The 14,975-nt window shown below is 45.8% G+C and overlaps 3 protein-coding genes across 4 annotated transcripts in view; all 3 read right to left on the bottom strand.

Moving 5' to 3' along the window:
* Positions 1 to 10: 10 nt before the first annotated feature.
* LOC134037617 (aldo-keto reductase family 1 member B1-like) lies at positions 11 to 4,849 on the bottom strand. The gene is made up of 10 exons (XM_062483026.1): positions 4,667 to 4,849; positions 4,061 to 4,228; positions 3,471 to 3,587; positions 3,081 to 3,158; positions 2,829 to 2,951; positions 2,304 to 2,410; positions 2,063 to 2,144; positions 1,865 to 1,948; positions 1,634 to 1,716; positions 11 to 1,484 (listed from the first exon to the last, which is right to left on the bottom strand). Exons 1-10 carry the CDS (start codon positions 4,730 to 4,732, stop codon positions 1,442 to 1,444), a joined length of 951 nt encoding a protein of 316 aa, XP_062339010.1. The 5' UTR covers positions 4,733 to 4,849; the 3' UTR covers positions 11 to 1,441.
* On the bottom strand, positions 1,512 to 9,408 carry LOC134037615 (aldo-keto reductase family 1 member B1-like). 2 transcript variants are annotated; one of them, XM_062483024.1, is made up of 11 exons: positions 9,247 to 9,408; positions 8,660 to 8,827; positions 8,180 to 8,296; positions 7,996 to 8,073; positions 7,744 to 7,866; positions 7,081 to 7,187; positions 6,840 to 6,921; positions 6,642 to 6,725; positions 6,408 to 6,490; positions 6,193 to 6,273; positions 1,512 to 1,554 (listed from the first exon to the last, which is right to left on the bottom strand). In XM_062483024.1, the coding sequence occupies exons 1-10, from the start codon at positions 9,310 to 9,312 to the stop codon at positions 6,231 to 6,233; spliced, it is 951 nt and encodes a 316-aa protein (XP_062339008.1). In that variant the 5' UTR covers positions 9,313 to 9,408; the 3' UTR covers positions 1,512 to 1,554; positions 6,193 to 6,230. The 2 variants fall into 2 exon arrangements, with proteins under 2 accessions (XP_062339008.1, XP_062339007.1); XM_062483023.1 differs by lacking the exon at positions 1,512 to 1,554 and having other exon boundaries at positions 5,749 to 6,273.
* A 177-nt stretch (positions 9,409 to 9,585) lies between these two features.
* Positions 9,586 to 14,975, bottom strand: part of adipor2 (adiponectin receptor 2) — a 23,012-nt gene continuing 17,622 nt past the window's right edge. Inside the window, exons 4-8 of the mRNA XM_062483634.1 lie at positions 14,597 to 14,768; positions 13,297 to 13,483; positions 12,191 to 12,378; positions 11,669 to 11,862; positions 9,586 to 11,490 (exon numbers count right to left, since the gene is read on the bottom strand). Coding sequence (XP_062339618.1) covers positions 11,362 to 11,490; positions 11,669 to 11,862; positions 12,191 to 12,378; positions 13,297 to 13,483; positions 14,597 to 14,768 — 870 coding nt within the window. The 3' untranslated portion in view covers positions 9,586 to 11,361. The remainder of the gene's footprint in view (positions 11,491 to 11,668; positions 11,863 to 12,190; positions 12,379 to 13,296; positions 13,484 to 14,596; positions 14,769 to 14,975) is intronic.

Genomic DNA, 14,975 nt, shown 5'->3' with positions numbered 1-14,975 from the left:
CTATCACACACGCAGACAAAAGCTTTATTGCATAAAAGAGTAAATACAGAAACAGCAGTATCACATCCTGCTGTGTCACACAGAACAAACATGACTTCTCATCATGAGACTAGGAGTTTAAACGTTGCCAGGAGAGGTCTATGACCTAGTGGGAGGCATGTCTAGAAATTAAGTGTTTCCATTTCCCCAAATCAGATTATTCATAATTCATATTGAGATATGTGATATCACACACCTGTTCTTGTTCAAGTATTTGTTAATACATTGACCAGATAATGCATTTTCAGGTATGGGAAACACAGCTTTTTTTTTTCCAAAGGTTATTTTTATAAAACAAATTTGCATCAATCAAACCTAAGCTATGCATCAATTCTACATAAATGGTAAAACAAAAAACACACTAGCTCACAATAACGTTCATCCTATTGTAGGGGGTTAAATATTGGCCAAACAACCAAAACAAATTCCCCTATGGTTTAAGGGAAGATGAGAAACTGAACAGTGTATTAGCATGAACCAAATAATGCCAATACAAATAGAATTACGGTTATTTGACTCTATGGGTTAAATCAGAGCAAGAATGGTCAAAATACGGTTAAATGAAATACGTATTTAATAACATTGCAAATGAATGAAATCAATTACAAGGCAAACATGTTACAAAATGAAAGCTTCTAACCTACTCTACCATGATCATTGTAAATCAGAGAGAGAAAGAGGTGAGCAAGTAGTATGACAGTAGGACAAGGGAGAACTGAGGATGAAGAATCCACAGAACAATGCATTACAATTCCCTTTATACACAAGACCAACCAATCAGACCACATCTTGAATGGGGTGTGAGGGCCATCAAGTTGAGACCGTCCAGAAACTCCAGACTTTAGCATACGAGAGGTGGGGGCAGGTCTGACACCCAGCCTTACACTATCAATACATGACTTCTTACCCTTTAAAACATGTTAGACGTGAAACATCCAATATCACATGATCAGACAGATGTACAGCTATATGTTCCTTGATCACATGACCTGGGTTCAATCCTTTAGAAAGAGGGTCACAGGAATAAGTCGTTGAACACTGCTGTTTTAGGCCCTTTAAAGGCTTGTGTTTTTATCCCAAAACAGCAGGAAAGGAGACCTACCGTCAATCTACCATCAATCCTCATGAACCTCAAATACTGTTTCCATCCCTTTTTAAGACTTGTGACTAGATTCGATTGTGTGATATGTTGTTTGGCAATATAAAAAGCATTGTCGCCTGGTGTAAGACAGAGCGTCAAAGTTCCGCACAGCTCGTACCACCAGAGAGCTTCAGCTAGCTGTGTTTATTTCATTTAAATGCAAAGAGTTGTGACTAGGTTCAGAGAGACTGTAGCTTAATCAACAGTAGCAAGCCCCAGCATAAAATAGTAGCTCTGCTGTAAACAATAAAGTATGTTCCTTCAGAACTCCGCGTTGAATGGATAGTCTTTATGCTTCACACCCCTGGATAGAAGAGAGATGAGGAAGGAGAGAGAAGAATGTATTATTTAGAGAGACACGGTGCTCGTTCAAGGTAGAATATCAAACTAGTGGTGTTCCTTAAACAGATGGATGACACTGTGCTTCCTATGTTGTTACTGTTGTGGTCTCACCAATGCATGGGAACGGCCCTCCAGTTTCTGTTGAACCCCAGAATGATCTTCATCTCGTCCTCGGTCAGCTTAAAGTCAAACACCTGAGCGCCCGCGCGCACACAGACACACACACAGGGAACAGTATTACCATTTCAAAACAAGCAACACCTCTATGAGGAAAATGTGTCAAACAGAGTCCATGCCCACACTAGTGGTCATCGGAGTACGTGAATAACTAGGGCCTTCTACCTGGAAGTTCTCCTGGATGCGCTGAGGAGTGATGGACTTGGGGATGACTATGACGTTCCTCTGGACTTGGAACCTGATCAGGACCTGGAGGGTTAGGTGGGTTCATAGGTCAGATGTTGCTGCTGCCAGAACATTAATTTGGTGCATAACATCATAACATTTTGTGTGCATTTAACACAACCCCTGTCTCTGAGGCACCTGAGCGGACGTCTTCTTGTACTTCTCAGCGATGGCCTTGATGTTGGAGTCGTCCAGGAGGGAGGGGTCATCTGGCTTGGCCCTGGAGGACACAAGGACACACAGTGTCACTGCCAGTCAAACCTGGGGCCCGAGACTGTTCATAAGGACTGGCAGAGATGGAGTAGGTGAGGAGGCTAGTGTGTTACAGCTGTGTGGATGTGTGCTGTGGGTGTTGGTGAGCTGGGCAGTGTGATCTGACCAGGGTCTGTCTGGGGAGCCCAGAGGACTGTAGCCCGTCACAAAAATGTCCTTAGAGTGACAGTAGCTGATCAGCTTCTCCTGGGTCAGGTAGGGTTGGCACTCAATCTGAACACACACACGTAATGTGTCATCATGTACAGAATGAATGTCATCATGCACAGAAACATGTTATAATTATTATATGCAATATTACAATTTATAAATTAGCTTTATCAAGGTTATATAGTAGATTGTGCTTGGCTTCTTGTGCCTGAAAAACACAGCAGCTAAAACAAAGGATATTTCAAATGTCACATTTTGGAATGTGCCTTTAAGTACTCAAGGACTTGTAGGTTTTAAGAAAACTGTCAATATACTCTCCCCCACAAAATATGATTTTAGATGTTCAGTTATTTGACAAATTCTTCTTTCATTTAATCATTAGATCATGTCATTGGCTCAATCCTAGTCTGAGAGGTATTAAGGATTTCTGCATTAATAGGATATACCTGTGAGTTTCTGGTTATAAAGAGAATCCCTGTACCTGGTTGGTGACAGGTTTGTACTTGAGGCCTGGCTTGTTCAGGAGGGCTTCAATCTGATCCTTGTTAAAGTTTGAGATGCCAATGGCCTTGACCAGACCCGCATCCACCAGCTCCTCCATGGCCTGGTCAGAAAGTCAGCAGAAACAGGAACAAATATGAATATGACTCATATTGTTTTGCAATGAAACAGTTGACCTACAGATGAAAACAAAGGGGATGCAGGGATGTGAATGCGTGATCGTCTGTCTCACCTCCCAGGTGTCCAGGAAGTTGGTTCCATCGGTGATGGCCAACCCTTCACTGTCCAGTGGGATAAGCTCAGAGCCAGCCTGCAAACCAGTGTTGATTTAACTACCATGAAAAGCACAAAAGATACCAAAGTCTCTGACTGAACTGACACAAAAAACTACATTAAAAACTGAATTATGCTGTTCAAGATGTGTCTCTTGAAAGTTAATCAAGCTTAAAGAAATGTAGAAACAAAGGTTTTGGGCTTTTGAAACACCCAAAACAGGAGCTCAATTTTATGGGTAAACTTTCAAAAGAGTATTCATACTGTATTGGCATGATATCCTTTTTTCCATGATTTTTCAAGCCTCTCATATACACTTGTGGCTTTGAGGAAAATAGTTTGGTCATACCTGGAAGCCCATTGGCAAGTGGACAAGGTAGAGATCTAGGTAGTCCAGGCAGAGATCACTGAGAGTTTTCTGACAGGCTCCCTTAACCAGAGACTTCTCATGGAAGGTGCACCACAGCTGGAGAGGAGATATGGATATTTAACGATTTAAGTTGTTACTTAATTATCGGTCACTGGTCACATTTGTAACTAGTCACACATCCTAATATAAATAATCCCAATATAGCAACAACTGTCCAGAGGTTTTCACCCAACAACAGTGTAATTTCACATTAGGTGTGGTCGACTTCATGCAGCGCCGGCGGCGCCGACAGCCGGCTGCGCCGGCGGCTGGCTGCCTTGAATCTGAGAATGCCATTGGCTGCTTCAAGTCAGCCGGGCTGCAGGCGGCTGCAGACGACGCCGGCGCTGCATGAAGTCGAACGTACCTAATATCACACCACACCCTAAACACAATGAGAGAGAGAAAACATGGAAGGTGTTTGATTTCTATGACGCATCATAAACTGCATGATCTGCTGCATCATTCATTACAACCAGGCTGCCCACCCACTCAACACGGGAGTCCTGCCCTGGCTAAGGCTGTCTCACCTTGCTGACCACAAACAGGTCCTCTCTCTTCACCACGCCATCTTTCACCATGGCTTTTATTCCTTCTCCCACCTCTGCCTCGTTCTGGTAGACGAAGGCTCCGTCGATGTGCCTGTACCCTGCAGAGATGGCAGCCTTCACTGCCTCTCTCACTTTACCTGGTGGGGACTGATGGGTCAGAGACAAACGTTTTTTACCTCCTCCATATAGATACTAAGATAGCTGATACGAAAAACTATACAACATTTACCTAAACAAAATGTTTAATCAGTCGCTATATTACACAGATTAATAATCTGATTATTAATCTATGTGCATAATTTGAGTTGGCTGGTTAAGTGTTATACAGAATAAGTAATCAAGCAAGTGAAGCGACATGAATATTTCATTCCAATTAACTGACTTTCAAAGTTCAATGACGAAGAAAACTTATCAATTCAACAAAATCTTGCAACTGGCAGTGATTAAAACTAAAAAAAATACAAACAAAATATATAGACTACTAGACCAGCCATTATGTTGTCTACAACCGTTTTTTTTAACTATTAGGTTACAGTAAACTACATTATCAAGTTGCGACACTTGTAATATTATTTAGAAACGCACCTTCCATGTCCCAAGACCAACAATAGGCATTTCTGCACCGGTGTTTAGTTTCACAGTTTTTGCCATTGCAATTCCAAGAGACGAAGTTCAACCCGACGGAGAATTTCAAGCTAGGTTAAGTGGAATCTTTGACAAGCATTCACAAGTTAATACAGCTGGATCCGAAGAGAAGGGTGGGTCTGGCAGTACGTTCAACAATCGACGTCAACACCGGTGGATTGGTATTGCCTGCAGGTCCTAGCACATTTGGCACCCTAGGCAAGATTTATCAAAAGCAGAAGTGTCTAAAATTGAGAAAGAAGTGAGGCAGAGCAAGTTAAACTCCAAACATCTGATGTAGGCAGTGGCGAAAATCTGCTATCAATTTTGGGGGGGGAAATTTTTGGGGGGGAAATTATATGACATTTTCTCGAGAGCAATTCCTGAAGGGGACACCAAAATTACTTCTGTAGAACACATAGCCTACATTGTAATATGTTAAATGTATATTATTAATGTTATTTAAATGTCCTTAGGTTTACAGTGATCTATTGGGGGGGATCATTTTTTTCACAGGATGGGGGGGGGGGGGGGGGGGGGTCGTGTCCCTCCTGTCCCCCCCGGAATTTCCGCCTATAGATGTACACTATTCAGCAGGGCTCAAGTCTCACGCATTCGCAGGGAGACTCACGCATTTCAACCATTTCTCACGCTCTCACGCAACACCTTGTATTTCTCACGCTGAGAAGGGATAACTTGTCCCGCAATATACAATTAATGGACTAGGGCACATACGCTAAGTTTGTGCCGAGTTAAGCGGTCTCGAGTTACAGAGTTATACCGAGTTAAATGCCACCTACCATGAGAAACACCAGCAGCTCTCCCTCCTGGTCTCCAGGATTTCTGTATCCAAACGTTGACAGTTATGGTAATCCCACCCCAAACTTTTGATTCAACTTGAGAGCCCTGTACTCATTACTAGACTATTAGTTTTGTCATAGCTTGTCGACACAATGTACACGTTATTTTATTATCTTTGCAGTTTGGCTTGAAATAAAAACAGCACAATGAAAAAAACATGAACAATATTTCAGAAAAACGTTTATTAGAACAATACAGCAGAAATAAAGGTATATTGCAATCATACACTCTTCTGCAACAATATGTGTGCTTCAACAACAAAAAAATCCACCCCCACCCGCCTCCAATTTTTTTACATCACAAGTAGTAATGTACTGCTAAGCAACTGATGTTTGATACTACAGCCTGGTGACAATATCTTCCCTGTCAACGAACAGGAAAAAGTCATCCCAGATGACAGTAATTTCCTGGACACTTGGGAGGTAATACATCAGATCTTGAGCCACTTCACACATTGGGCTTAGTCTAAATGACTGGTTGGGGGAATATGTTTTGGATTTCTATTTGACCTATGAACTGACTTTCTGCAGTCTATCTTGACCAGGACGTTCTTAAAAAAGAGATTTGTAATCTCAAGAATCTTTCCTGGTTAAATAAAAGTTATATGCAAATAATGACTACTGTAGAGAGAGTAGCTCTGCTGTAAACAGTAAAGTATGTTCCTTCAGAACTCTGCGTTGAATGGATAGTCTTTATGCTTCACGCCCCTAGAAGAGGAGAGAGAAGAACAATTCATTTAGAGAGACACGGTGCTTGTTCAAGGTAGAATATCAAACTAGTCGTGTTCCTTAAACAGATGGATGACACTGTGCTTCCTAGGGTGTTATTGTTGTGGTCTCACCAATGCATGGGACAGGCCCTCCAGCTTCTGTTGAACCCCAGAATGATCTTCATCTCGTCCTCGGTCAGCTCAAAGTCAAACACCTGCAGTGTGCGCGCACACGGACACAAACACACACAGGGAACAGTATTACCATTTCAAAACAAGCAACATCTCGAAGAGGAAAATGTGTCAAACAGAGTCCATGCCCACACTAGTGGTCATCGGAGTACGTGAATAACTAGGGCCTTCTACCTGGAAGTTCTCCTGGATGCGCTGAGGAGTGATGGACTTGGGGATGACTATGACGTTCCTCTGGACTTGGAACCTGATCAGGACCTGGAGGGTTAGGTGGGTTCATAGGTCAGATGTTGCTGCTGCCAGAACATTAATTTGGTGCATAACATCATAACATTTTGTGTGCATTTAACACAACCCCTGTCTCTGAGGCACCTGAGCGGACGTCTTCTTGTACTTCTCAGCGATGGCCTTGATGTTGGAGTCGTCCAGGAGGGAGGGGTCATCTGGCTTGGCCCTGGAGGACACAAGGACACACAGTGTCACTGCCAGTCAAACCTGGGGCCCGAGACTGTTCATAAGGACTGGCAGAGATGGAGTAGGTGAGGAGGCTAGTGTGTTACAGCTGTGTGGATGTGTGCTGTGGGTGTTGGTGAGCTGGGCAGTGTGATCTGACCAGGGTCTGTCTGGGGAGCCCAGAGGACTGTAGGCCGTCACAGAGATGCCCTTAGAGTGACAGTAGCTGATCAGCTTCTCCTGGGTCAGGTAGGGGTGGCACTCAATCTGAACACACACACACACTATTCATTAATAGCTGTTGGTGACAATTAAACAAAGGAGTGAAGCCATTGATCAGTAAGTTAATGATGCACTTTGAGAAACACAAGTATGAGCACTGCGAGGAAGGTGCAACACTTTTGGGTCGTTCTGGCATCTGTGAAAGTTGTCTAGTGTCAACAGAACACACCGAAAGCAGAGACGGGTGTGTCAGCGGGGAGTGTGACTCCATGGTTGAGAGAAGCAGGGCATTTACTAGGACGGATGTCTCAGACAAACAGCAGCGATTGAAGGTCACCATGACAGCCCTGATGTCTGGCCCTGGAAGTCCCTGCCACTGTCAGACCGTTCTCTGCCAATAAGATGGCAGGAAATGAGAGATAAGGACATTGTAATGACATCACAGGGCTCTGGCCTTTACAGAGAGTTCTAGAAGCCCCCTCGGGGCTGGCAGGATTGTTTTGTTCTTCCTGTTTCAGCAGACAATCAGACTGCAGAGCTACTGACACAGTTGCTCTCTCTCTGATATACCAGTTTCTTGGTATAAAATGAATCCCTGTACCTGGTTGGTGGCAGGTTTGTACTTGAGGCCTGGCTTGTTCAGGAGGGCTTCAATCTGATTCTTGTTAAAGTTTGAGATGCCAATGGCCTTGACCAGACCCGCATCCACCAGCTCCTCCATGGCCTGGTCAGAAAGTCAGCAGAAACGAGAACAAATATGAATATGACTCATATTGTTTTGCAATGAAACAGTTGACCTACAGATGAAAACGAAGGGGATGCAGGGATGTGAATGCGTGATCGTCTTTCTCACCTCCCAGGTGTCCAGGAAGTTGGTTCCATCGGTGATGGTCAACCCTTCACTGTCCAGTGGGAAAAGGTCAGAGCCAGCCTGCAAACCAGTGTTGATTTAACTACCATGAAAAGCACATAAAAGATACTGAAGTCCCTCGCTACTGACACAATGAACTACATTATAATAAACACCCCAACTCTACCTGGAAGCCCATTGGCCAGTGGACAAGGTAGAGATCTAGGTAGTCCAGGCTGAGATCACTGAGAGTTTTCTGACAGGCTCCCTTAACCAGAGACTTCTCATGGAAGGTGCACCACAGCTGGAGAAAGGAGATATGGATATTTAACGATTTAAGTTGTTACTTAATCATCTGTCACTGATCACATTTGTCATCAGTTGTCACTAGTCACACATCCTAATATAAAAAAATCCCAATATGTAGCAACTGTGCCAAGGTTTTCACCCAACAACAGTGTCATTTCACAATATCATACCCCACCCTAAACACATAAGAAAAAGAGGAAAAAATAAGAAGTAAACATGGAGATTTAACTTGATGGCACATCATAAACTGCACGATTCTGTCTGCATCATTCATTACAACCAGGCTGCTGCCCACTCGCTCAGCACCAGAGTGTAAACATCCTGTATAGGCGGAGCGCCCTGGCTAAAGCCGTCTCACCTTGCTGACCACAAATAGGTCCTCTCTCTTCACCACGCCGTCTTTCACCATGGCGTTTATTCCTTCTCCCACCTCTGCCTCGTTCTGGTAGACGAAGGCTCCGTCGATGTGCCTGTACCCTGCAGAGATGGCAGCCTTCACTGCCTCCGTCACTTTACCTGGCGGGGACTGATGGGTCAGAGACAGACGTTTTTTTACATCCTCCATATAGATACTAAGATAGCTGATACGAAAAACGAAAACATTTACCTAAAGAAACTGTTTAATCAGTCGCTATATTATACAGATTATTAATCAATGTGCATAATTTGATTTGGCTAGTTGTAAGTGTTATAAATAGCCTAATCAAGCGAGTGAAGCGATGCATGAATATTTCATATCCTATTAACTGACTTTCAAAGTTAAACGACAAAGAAAACTTCTCAATTCAACAAAGGCTTGCAACTGGAATTATTAACATGTAATGTGTGAACTGCACGATTGATACAGATACTCATGTAGCTAGACATCCATTATGCTAGCGAAACGGAAGTACTTGTCTTAATCGCTACTAGTTTTCACACTCGTAATATTATTTAGAAACGCACCTTCCATGTCCCAAGACCAACAATAGGCATTTCTGCACCGGTGTTTAATTTCACAGATGTTGCCATTGCAGTTCCAAGAGATGAAATACAACCCGACAGTGAATTTCAAGCTAGGTCAAGTGGAACCTTCGACAGTCACGAGTTAATATAGCTGCCTGGATCCGAAGAGAAAGTTGGACAGCTGCTCAGCAATCGACGTCAACATCGATCGATTTTTTATGTCTGTATTCATCTAAATAAAACGGATCTACCACGTCACTGTTACGGCAGTGTAAACATTATTTTATTTCATTATCATTGCAGTTTGACTTGTAATAAAAACAGTACAATAAAAAGAACAAGTTTCCAAAAAAACGTTTATTAGAACAATACAGCAGATATAAAGGTCTATTGCAATCATACACTCTTCCACAACACTGTGTGCTTCAACAACAAACACAAAATGCACCTACCCCCACCCGCCTCAAACACACACACAAAAAAAAACGCTAACACTTAAACAACACAGCAGCTTCCTCCGATGTTTCTGGTAGCCGGACAGTCCCACAAGACCGCTGCAGTCTGGTAGCGCAGTCCTGTGTGGAGTTGACTAAAACTAACCCCAAAATCGTCAGAAAACTCTAGAAAAATGGGTTTGATCAGCCTCCTTGGACTCTCCTTTCTACCTTGAGGTACTACCTCGAGTACCAGGAGGAACTGAATTGCAACACTGCAACAGGATACAAGCTTTAAACACAGCCCGCCCCCCCCCCCCCATCCCATACCATTCCATTCAAACACACCAACTCTCAGAAGCCTTCTCCCTTAGCTGGGGATAGAAGAGTTGTCTGGGAGAACTGGGGTAGAAGAGAAGCTAATCATAGACAACGCTGTCTCTTTCTGCCCTGGTCCTGGACAATTTGGAAATAGATAAACGATGAACAAACAGATGAATGGAGGGTCTCAAGCCTTAATCTGCATTGATCATTGAACTCATCCCTTCCCAAATAACTACAGAGCAAAACAAATCAACAACATCATCATCATGTCCAGCCAAGTGCAGCTGGGCAAACAAAAAGAAAGAAAAATAAGTTGAAAACAAAGCTTTTTATCGACGGTCATGGTAAACAATAAAAAATAAATGGTTCTAAAAATGAAAAGACACCCAAACCAAACACTGAGATGCACTGTTGTTCTTCATGTTGATCTGGTTGAAGGAGGCTGAAACCACTGTCACACAGTAGCACCCTGGCGTTCCCTAGACCTGGGTCTGGGAGTGTCTATCTGGGGGGACAACACCATGGGGAACCCAGCCTGGTCCCTGACTCTGGGCCTCAGAAAAGCACCTGTAAGGGGTACTGGGACCTACTGGTAGATCTCTAGCACGCAGGTTGTGTGTATGAGCGAGTGTGCTACTCCTCAAAGCTACAACAATTGTTTAAAGTTTTTGTTTTGTTTCACTCTTACTTGTTGTATCTGTGTGTTTTCTTCCCCCTCAGCTTTTCTATTATTGTCCAAAATCTCTTTTTTTTTTTGTTATTTTATATATATTTATTTAATACAAATCTATATAACCCAAAATTTATAAATCTTATTTACATGAAAAAACGGTTTGAAAGCGGCACATCCCAAACCTAAACACCCTTGTCAAAGGGAGACTGAGAGAAAACCTAGTGTTTTTTTTCTTCTTTTCTTTTTCAATTCATTTTAGAATTATTTAGAGTTTTTCTCCCCGGACAACCCTCATTGCATTTAGCAAAAAACAATTATGTTTCTCTATGCACCATAAGCAAAAATATGTATCATCCAACATTCAACCATAAGAAACTCCAAATCATCATCATCGGGCCGGTTGAAAAACCAGTCTCAATAACAAACAAAACAAAACTTTGATGCAACCAAATGAAATCAATCAAACCATCAAAGATTCAAAACAACAGAACAAAGGTCATACATAGTTATATAGGTTTCCCACTCAAGGAAAATAACTCCCTGTCTGTTTTAATGTTGCTCTCTGGAGGTCATCCAGGGATGTACAGGGAGGCAAAGCAGCCTGTTTCGCTGCGGGGAGGAGAGAAAGTGTGTGTGTGTGTGTCTCCACCGGGCGGCGTGTTGCCGTGACGACCGGTCGATGGTTCACAGGGCGTCCTCCACGGCGCAGCCAGCCCCAGCAGTGTAGCGGAACTCCTGCAGGTTGGACACGCCGTGGAAGTGGACGAACGCTCCTGCCACCACCAGGATGTGGAACAGCTGGTGGGAGTGGAACTGGACAGGAGAAGAAGAGGAGGACAGAGGTTGGCATGTGTGTATTTCTACCCCTGAGAAATACAGGTATTGTGTGTGTGAGTGAGTAGTATCTATTCGCACGCATTTGTGTGTGTGTGTGTGTGTGTGTAGTATCTATTTGCATGTACATGTGTGTGTGTGAACCCATGCTACATACCCAAATGTCACACTTCCCAGGGAAGAACCTCTCAGGTATGCGTGCTGCGTAGAGGCAGGCTCCAGTGATGTACAGGGTGGCCATGAGGAGCAGCCAGCCCATCTGGCCCATGGTGGTGGCCCTCAGGAAGCCCTCCGAAATGACAAAGTGCAGGCTGGGGACGACCCCACTCAGACCCAGGCCCACAAACACACCTAGGGACACAAGGGACAGGACAGGCTCAGTAAGGTGTCACAGGGGTTTGAGGGGTTAAATAAGCTACCTCTACACACCGTGACACACTCACACACTGTGAAAGACATTTTGGGCCCCTGCCACACACACACAGTGGACACATGGACCAAGCTGTTACCTAAAGTATTTTGGGTTTGTCTGAGGAAAACGTAAGCAGGTTGTCGAGTGTGTAGTTATCTGTGTGTGCAGTGTGTGAGGGGTGTTTTAAGAGAAGTTTACAGTTGGTTAAGAAGCTTGATACAGGGGGGGGGGGGGGCACACACACTCACTCACACCCGCTCACAGTACCTGCTCGGACGCCGCGGTATTGCGGCGTGGCGAAGAAGTCGCACTGGGAGACGGTGATGGCGGCCAGGCCCAGGATGCACACCACGATCAGGTAGATGAAGCAGGGCTGGGGGGAGCAATAGAATGAGTAGTAGAGCCACGGAACAAACGAGCCCATGATCAGGAAGGCTATACCAGAGTAGTCCAACCTGGGGAGGGAGGGAGGAGGAGAGGGAGGAGGAGGAGGAGGAGGAGAGGGAGGGAGGAGAGGGGGAGGAGGAGAGGGAGGGAGGAGGAGAGGGAGGGAGGAGGAGGAGGAGAGGGAGGGAGGAGAGGGGAAGGAGGAGAGGGAGGGAGGAGGAGGAGGAGAGGGAGGGAGGGAGGGAGGAGGAGAGGGAGGGAGGAGGAGGAGGAGAGGGAGGGAGGGAGGGAGGAGGGAGGGAGGAGGAGGAGGAGAGGGAGGGAGGGAGGAGGAGAGGGAGGGAGGGAGGGAGGAGGAGGAGAGGGAGGAAGGAGGAGAGGGAGGGAGGAGGGAGGGAGGGGAGGAGGAGAGGGAGGGAGGAGGAGAGGGAGGGAGGAGGGAGGAGGCGGGATAGAGGAAGGGAGGAGGGGAGAGAGGAGAGGGAGGGAGGAGGAGGAGAGGGAGGGAGGGAGGAGAGGGAGGGAGGAGGAGGAGAGGGAGGGAGGAGGAGGAGGAGGAGGGAGGGAGGGAGGGAGGAGGAGAGGGAGGGAGGGAGGGAGGAGGAGGAGGAGAGGGAGGGAGGGAGGAGGAGAGGGAGGGAGGGAGGAGGAGGAGGAGAGGGAGGGAGGGAGGGAGGAGGAGAGGGAGGGAGGAGGCGGGATAGAGGAAGGGAGGAGGGCAGAGAGGGAGGGAGGAGGAGGGAGGAAAGGGGAAGGGAGGCCGGGAGGAGGGATAGAGGAAGGGAGGAGGGGAGAGAGGGAGGGAGGAGGAGGGAGGAAAGGGGAAGGGAGGCCGGGAGGAGGGATAGAGGAAGGGAGGAGGGGAGAGAGAAAGGAGGCAGGCAATGAGTTATTAGATTAGACAACTTGGAGAACGATGAGAAGTTTAGATAAGACAGAAACAACATGGGACATAGTGAATCCTTGTGATGGTAGACTGAGCTTACTTGGAGAAGACGCGTGACACGCCCTCAGAGTGGCAGTACACCGTGTGGAAGAGCCAGGAGAAGGACAGACACAGGATGGCTCCCAGGAAGAACACGCCAATGACTATCTTCTCCTGGAAGGGGGCTATGAAGGCCTTGTTGGTCCGGAACATGTACATGAGCCCCAGACACAGGAAGAACAGGCAGCCTGGGCGAGGAGGGAGGAGGGAGAGGCACAGGGAAAGGAGGAGGAAGAGAAAGCAAAAGTCAGTCCAGGTTTGACTTGCAGGACACGGAACTGACACAAGGGGGCAGTGTTGGGCTGAGTTCTGTCGAGTGGTCCGTTTGAAAGTGTGTGTGGGTGTGTGAGCGATTGAGTGTGTGTGCGCGCTCGCTAGACTTTCTGAGATGGGCATCTCTGGCAATTCACTTCAGTGGATCTCATCCTACCTGTTGGGGAGATCCTACCAGGTCCTCTGGGGAGGAAACATGTCAGACTCCCGCCAGCTCTCCACTGGTGTCCCACAGGGCTCCCGGTTGTGTAGATTCCTACATCCAGTCTCTCCTCCAGCCTTACACGCCCACCCACCACCTACGGTCTTCTTCTGACAACCGTCTGGTGGTCCCACCTCTCAAGAGCGCCCGCTCCCAACCCAAGCTCTTCTCCTGTCTGGCCCCCCAATGGTGGAATCATCTCCCCACCTCCATCAGAGACACTGACCGTCTCCCCACCTTCAAGAAAAGGCTTAAGACTCACTTGTTCCGGGAGTACAACGGTACTTAGGAATGATTTGTTGGATCCGATGTTAGTTATTTCCTCCAGGAACACAAGGACACTTCTTGAGGGACTTGCTGCACTTGTTGGTTAGTTGTAACTGATTTAACTACTTGTATTCGCTGTAAATTATATTATTGTTGCTTGCTTTCCTACAGGTACACTCTTGCACTTTTGAGGTTCATGTTGTTTAATTTGTAATTTGTTTAACTACATGCTCTCATGTTTCTTCCCATTGGCACTTATTTGCTTTTCACAATGTATGCTTCATGTTTTGGTTACCCACAGTGTTTTTGGGGCTATCTCATTGTTTATGATTATTGACCTATGCACTTTTGTAAAGCTCTCTCTTGGAAGTCGCTTTGGATAAAAGCGTCTGCTAAATGAATAAATGTAACTGTAAATGTGAGCGTGAATGTGTGTGTGTGAGAGTGAATGTGTGTGTGAGCGTGAATGTGTGTGTGTATGTATGTGAGAGTGAATGTGTGTGTGAGAGTGAATGTGTGTGTATGTGTATGTATGTGTGTGTGTGTGTGTGTGTGTTACCGAGCAGATGTGTCCAGATGTTGCCCGTCTCTGTGTGGATCCTGAAGATGCTCTTGAAGCAGGCTCTGAAGGAGGGCATGGGGGGGCGGTGCCCATGCAACAGGAAGTCGTTGTCCTTCAGCCAATCAGGAAGAACATCATGAGGGATGACCCGCCACCGGCCCTCCCATACCTGATTGGAGGAAACATAAAAAAGGAGGGTTTATTATGCCCCCTTAACCAATCAAAGACCTGATTGCTAAGGCCAGCTCTGCTGTGCTACTATGAACATGCACTCAACATCCTTGCCTTCCTTCTTTCTCTTTCATTTCCTTCCTACCTTCCTTCCATTCTTCTTTCCTTCCTCCCTTCCTTTCTCCCTTCCTCTCTGAGAACCATC

The sequence above is a fragment of the Osmerus eperlanus genome, chromosome 17 (assembly GCF_963692335.1).
Source record: "Osmerus eperlanus chromosome 17, fOsmEpe2.1, whole genome shotgun sequence".
Lineage (NCBI taxonomy): Eukaryota > Metazoa > Chordata > Actinopteri > Osmeriformes > Osmeridae > Osmerus > Osmerus eperlanus.
The sequence above is the reverse complement of the archived record's forward strand: the minus strand, read 5'-3'. Positions and strand labels throughout refer to the sequence as shown.

Bases quoted from the DNA above. Each gene is read 5' to 3' on its own strand.
- LOC134037615 (XM_062483024.1), bottom strand. From the start codon at position 9,312: ATGGCAACATCTGTGAAATTAAACACCGGTGCAGAAATGCCTATTGTT. The intron at 8,297-8,659 runs GTGAGACGGCTT...TCCTTTCTCCAG, and splicing joins ACCTATTTGTGGTCAGCAAG to CTGTGGTGCACCTTCCATGA. The intron at 8,074-8,179 runs GTAGAGTTGGGG...ACTGGTTTGCAG, and splicing joins ACTGGCCAATGGGCTTCCAG to GCTGGCTCTGACCTTTTCCC.
- LOC134037617 (XM_062483026.1), bottom strand. From the start codon at position 4,732: ATGGCAAAAACTGTGAAACTAAACACCGGTGCAGAAATGCCTATTGTT. The intron at 3,588-4,060 runs GTGAGACAGCCT...TCTCCTCTCCAG, and splicing joins ACCTGTTTGTGGTCAGCAAG to CTGTGGTGCACCTTCCATGA. The intron at 1,485-1,633 runs GTGAGACCACAA...TCTTCTATCCAG, and splicing joins AGGGCCGTTCCCATGCATTG to GGGTGTGAAGCATAAAGACT.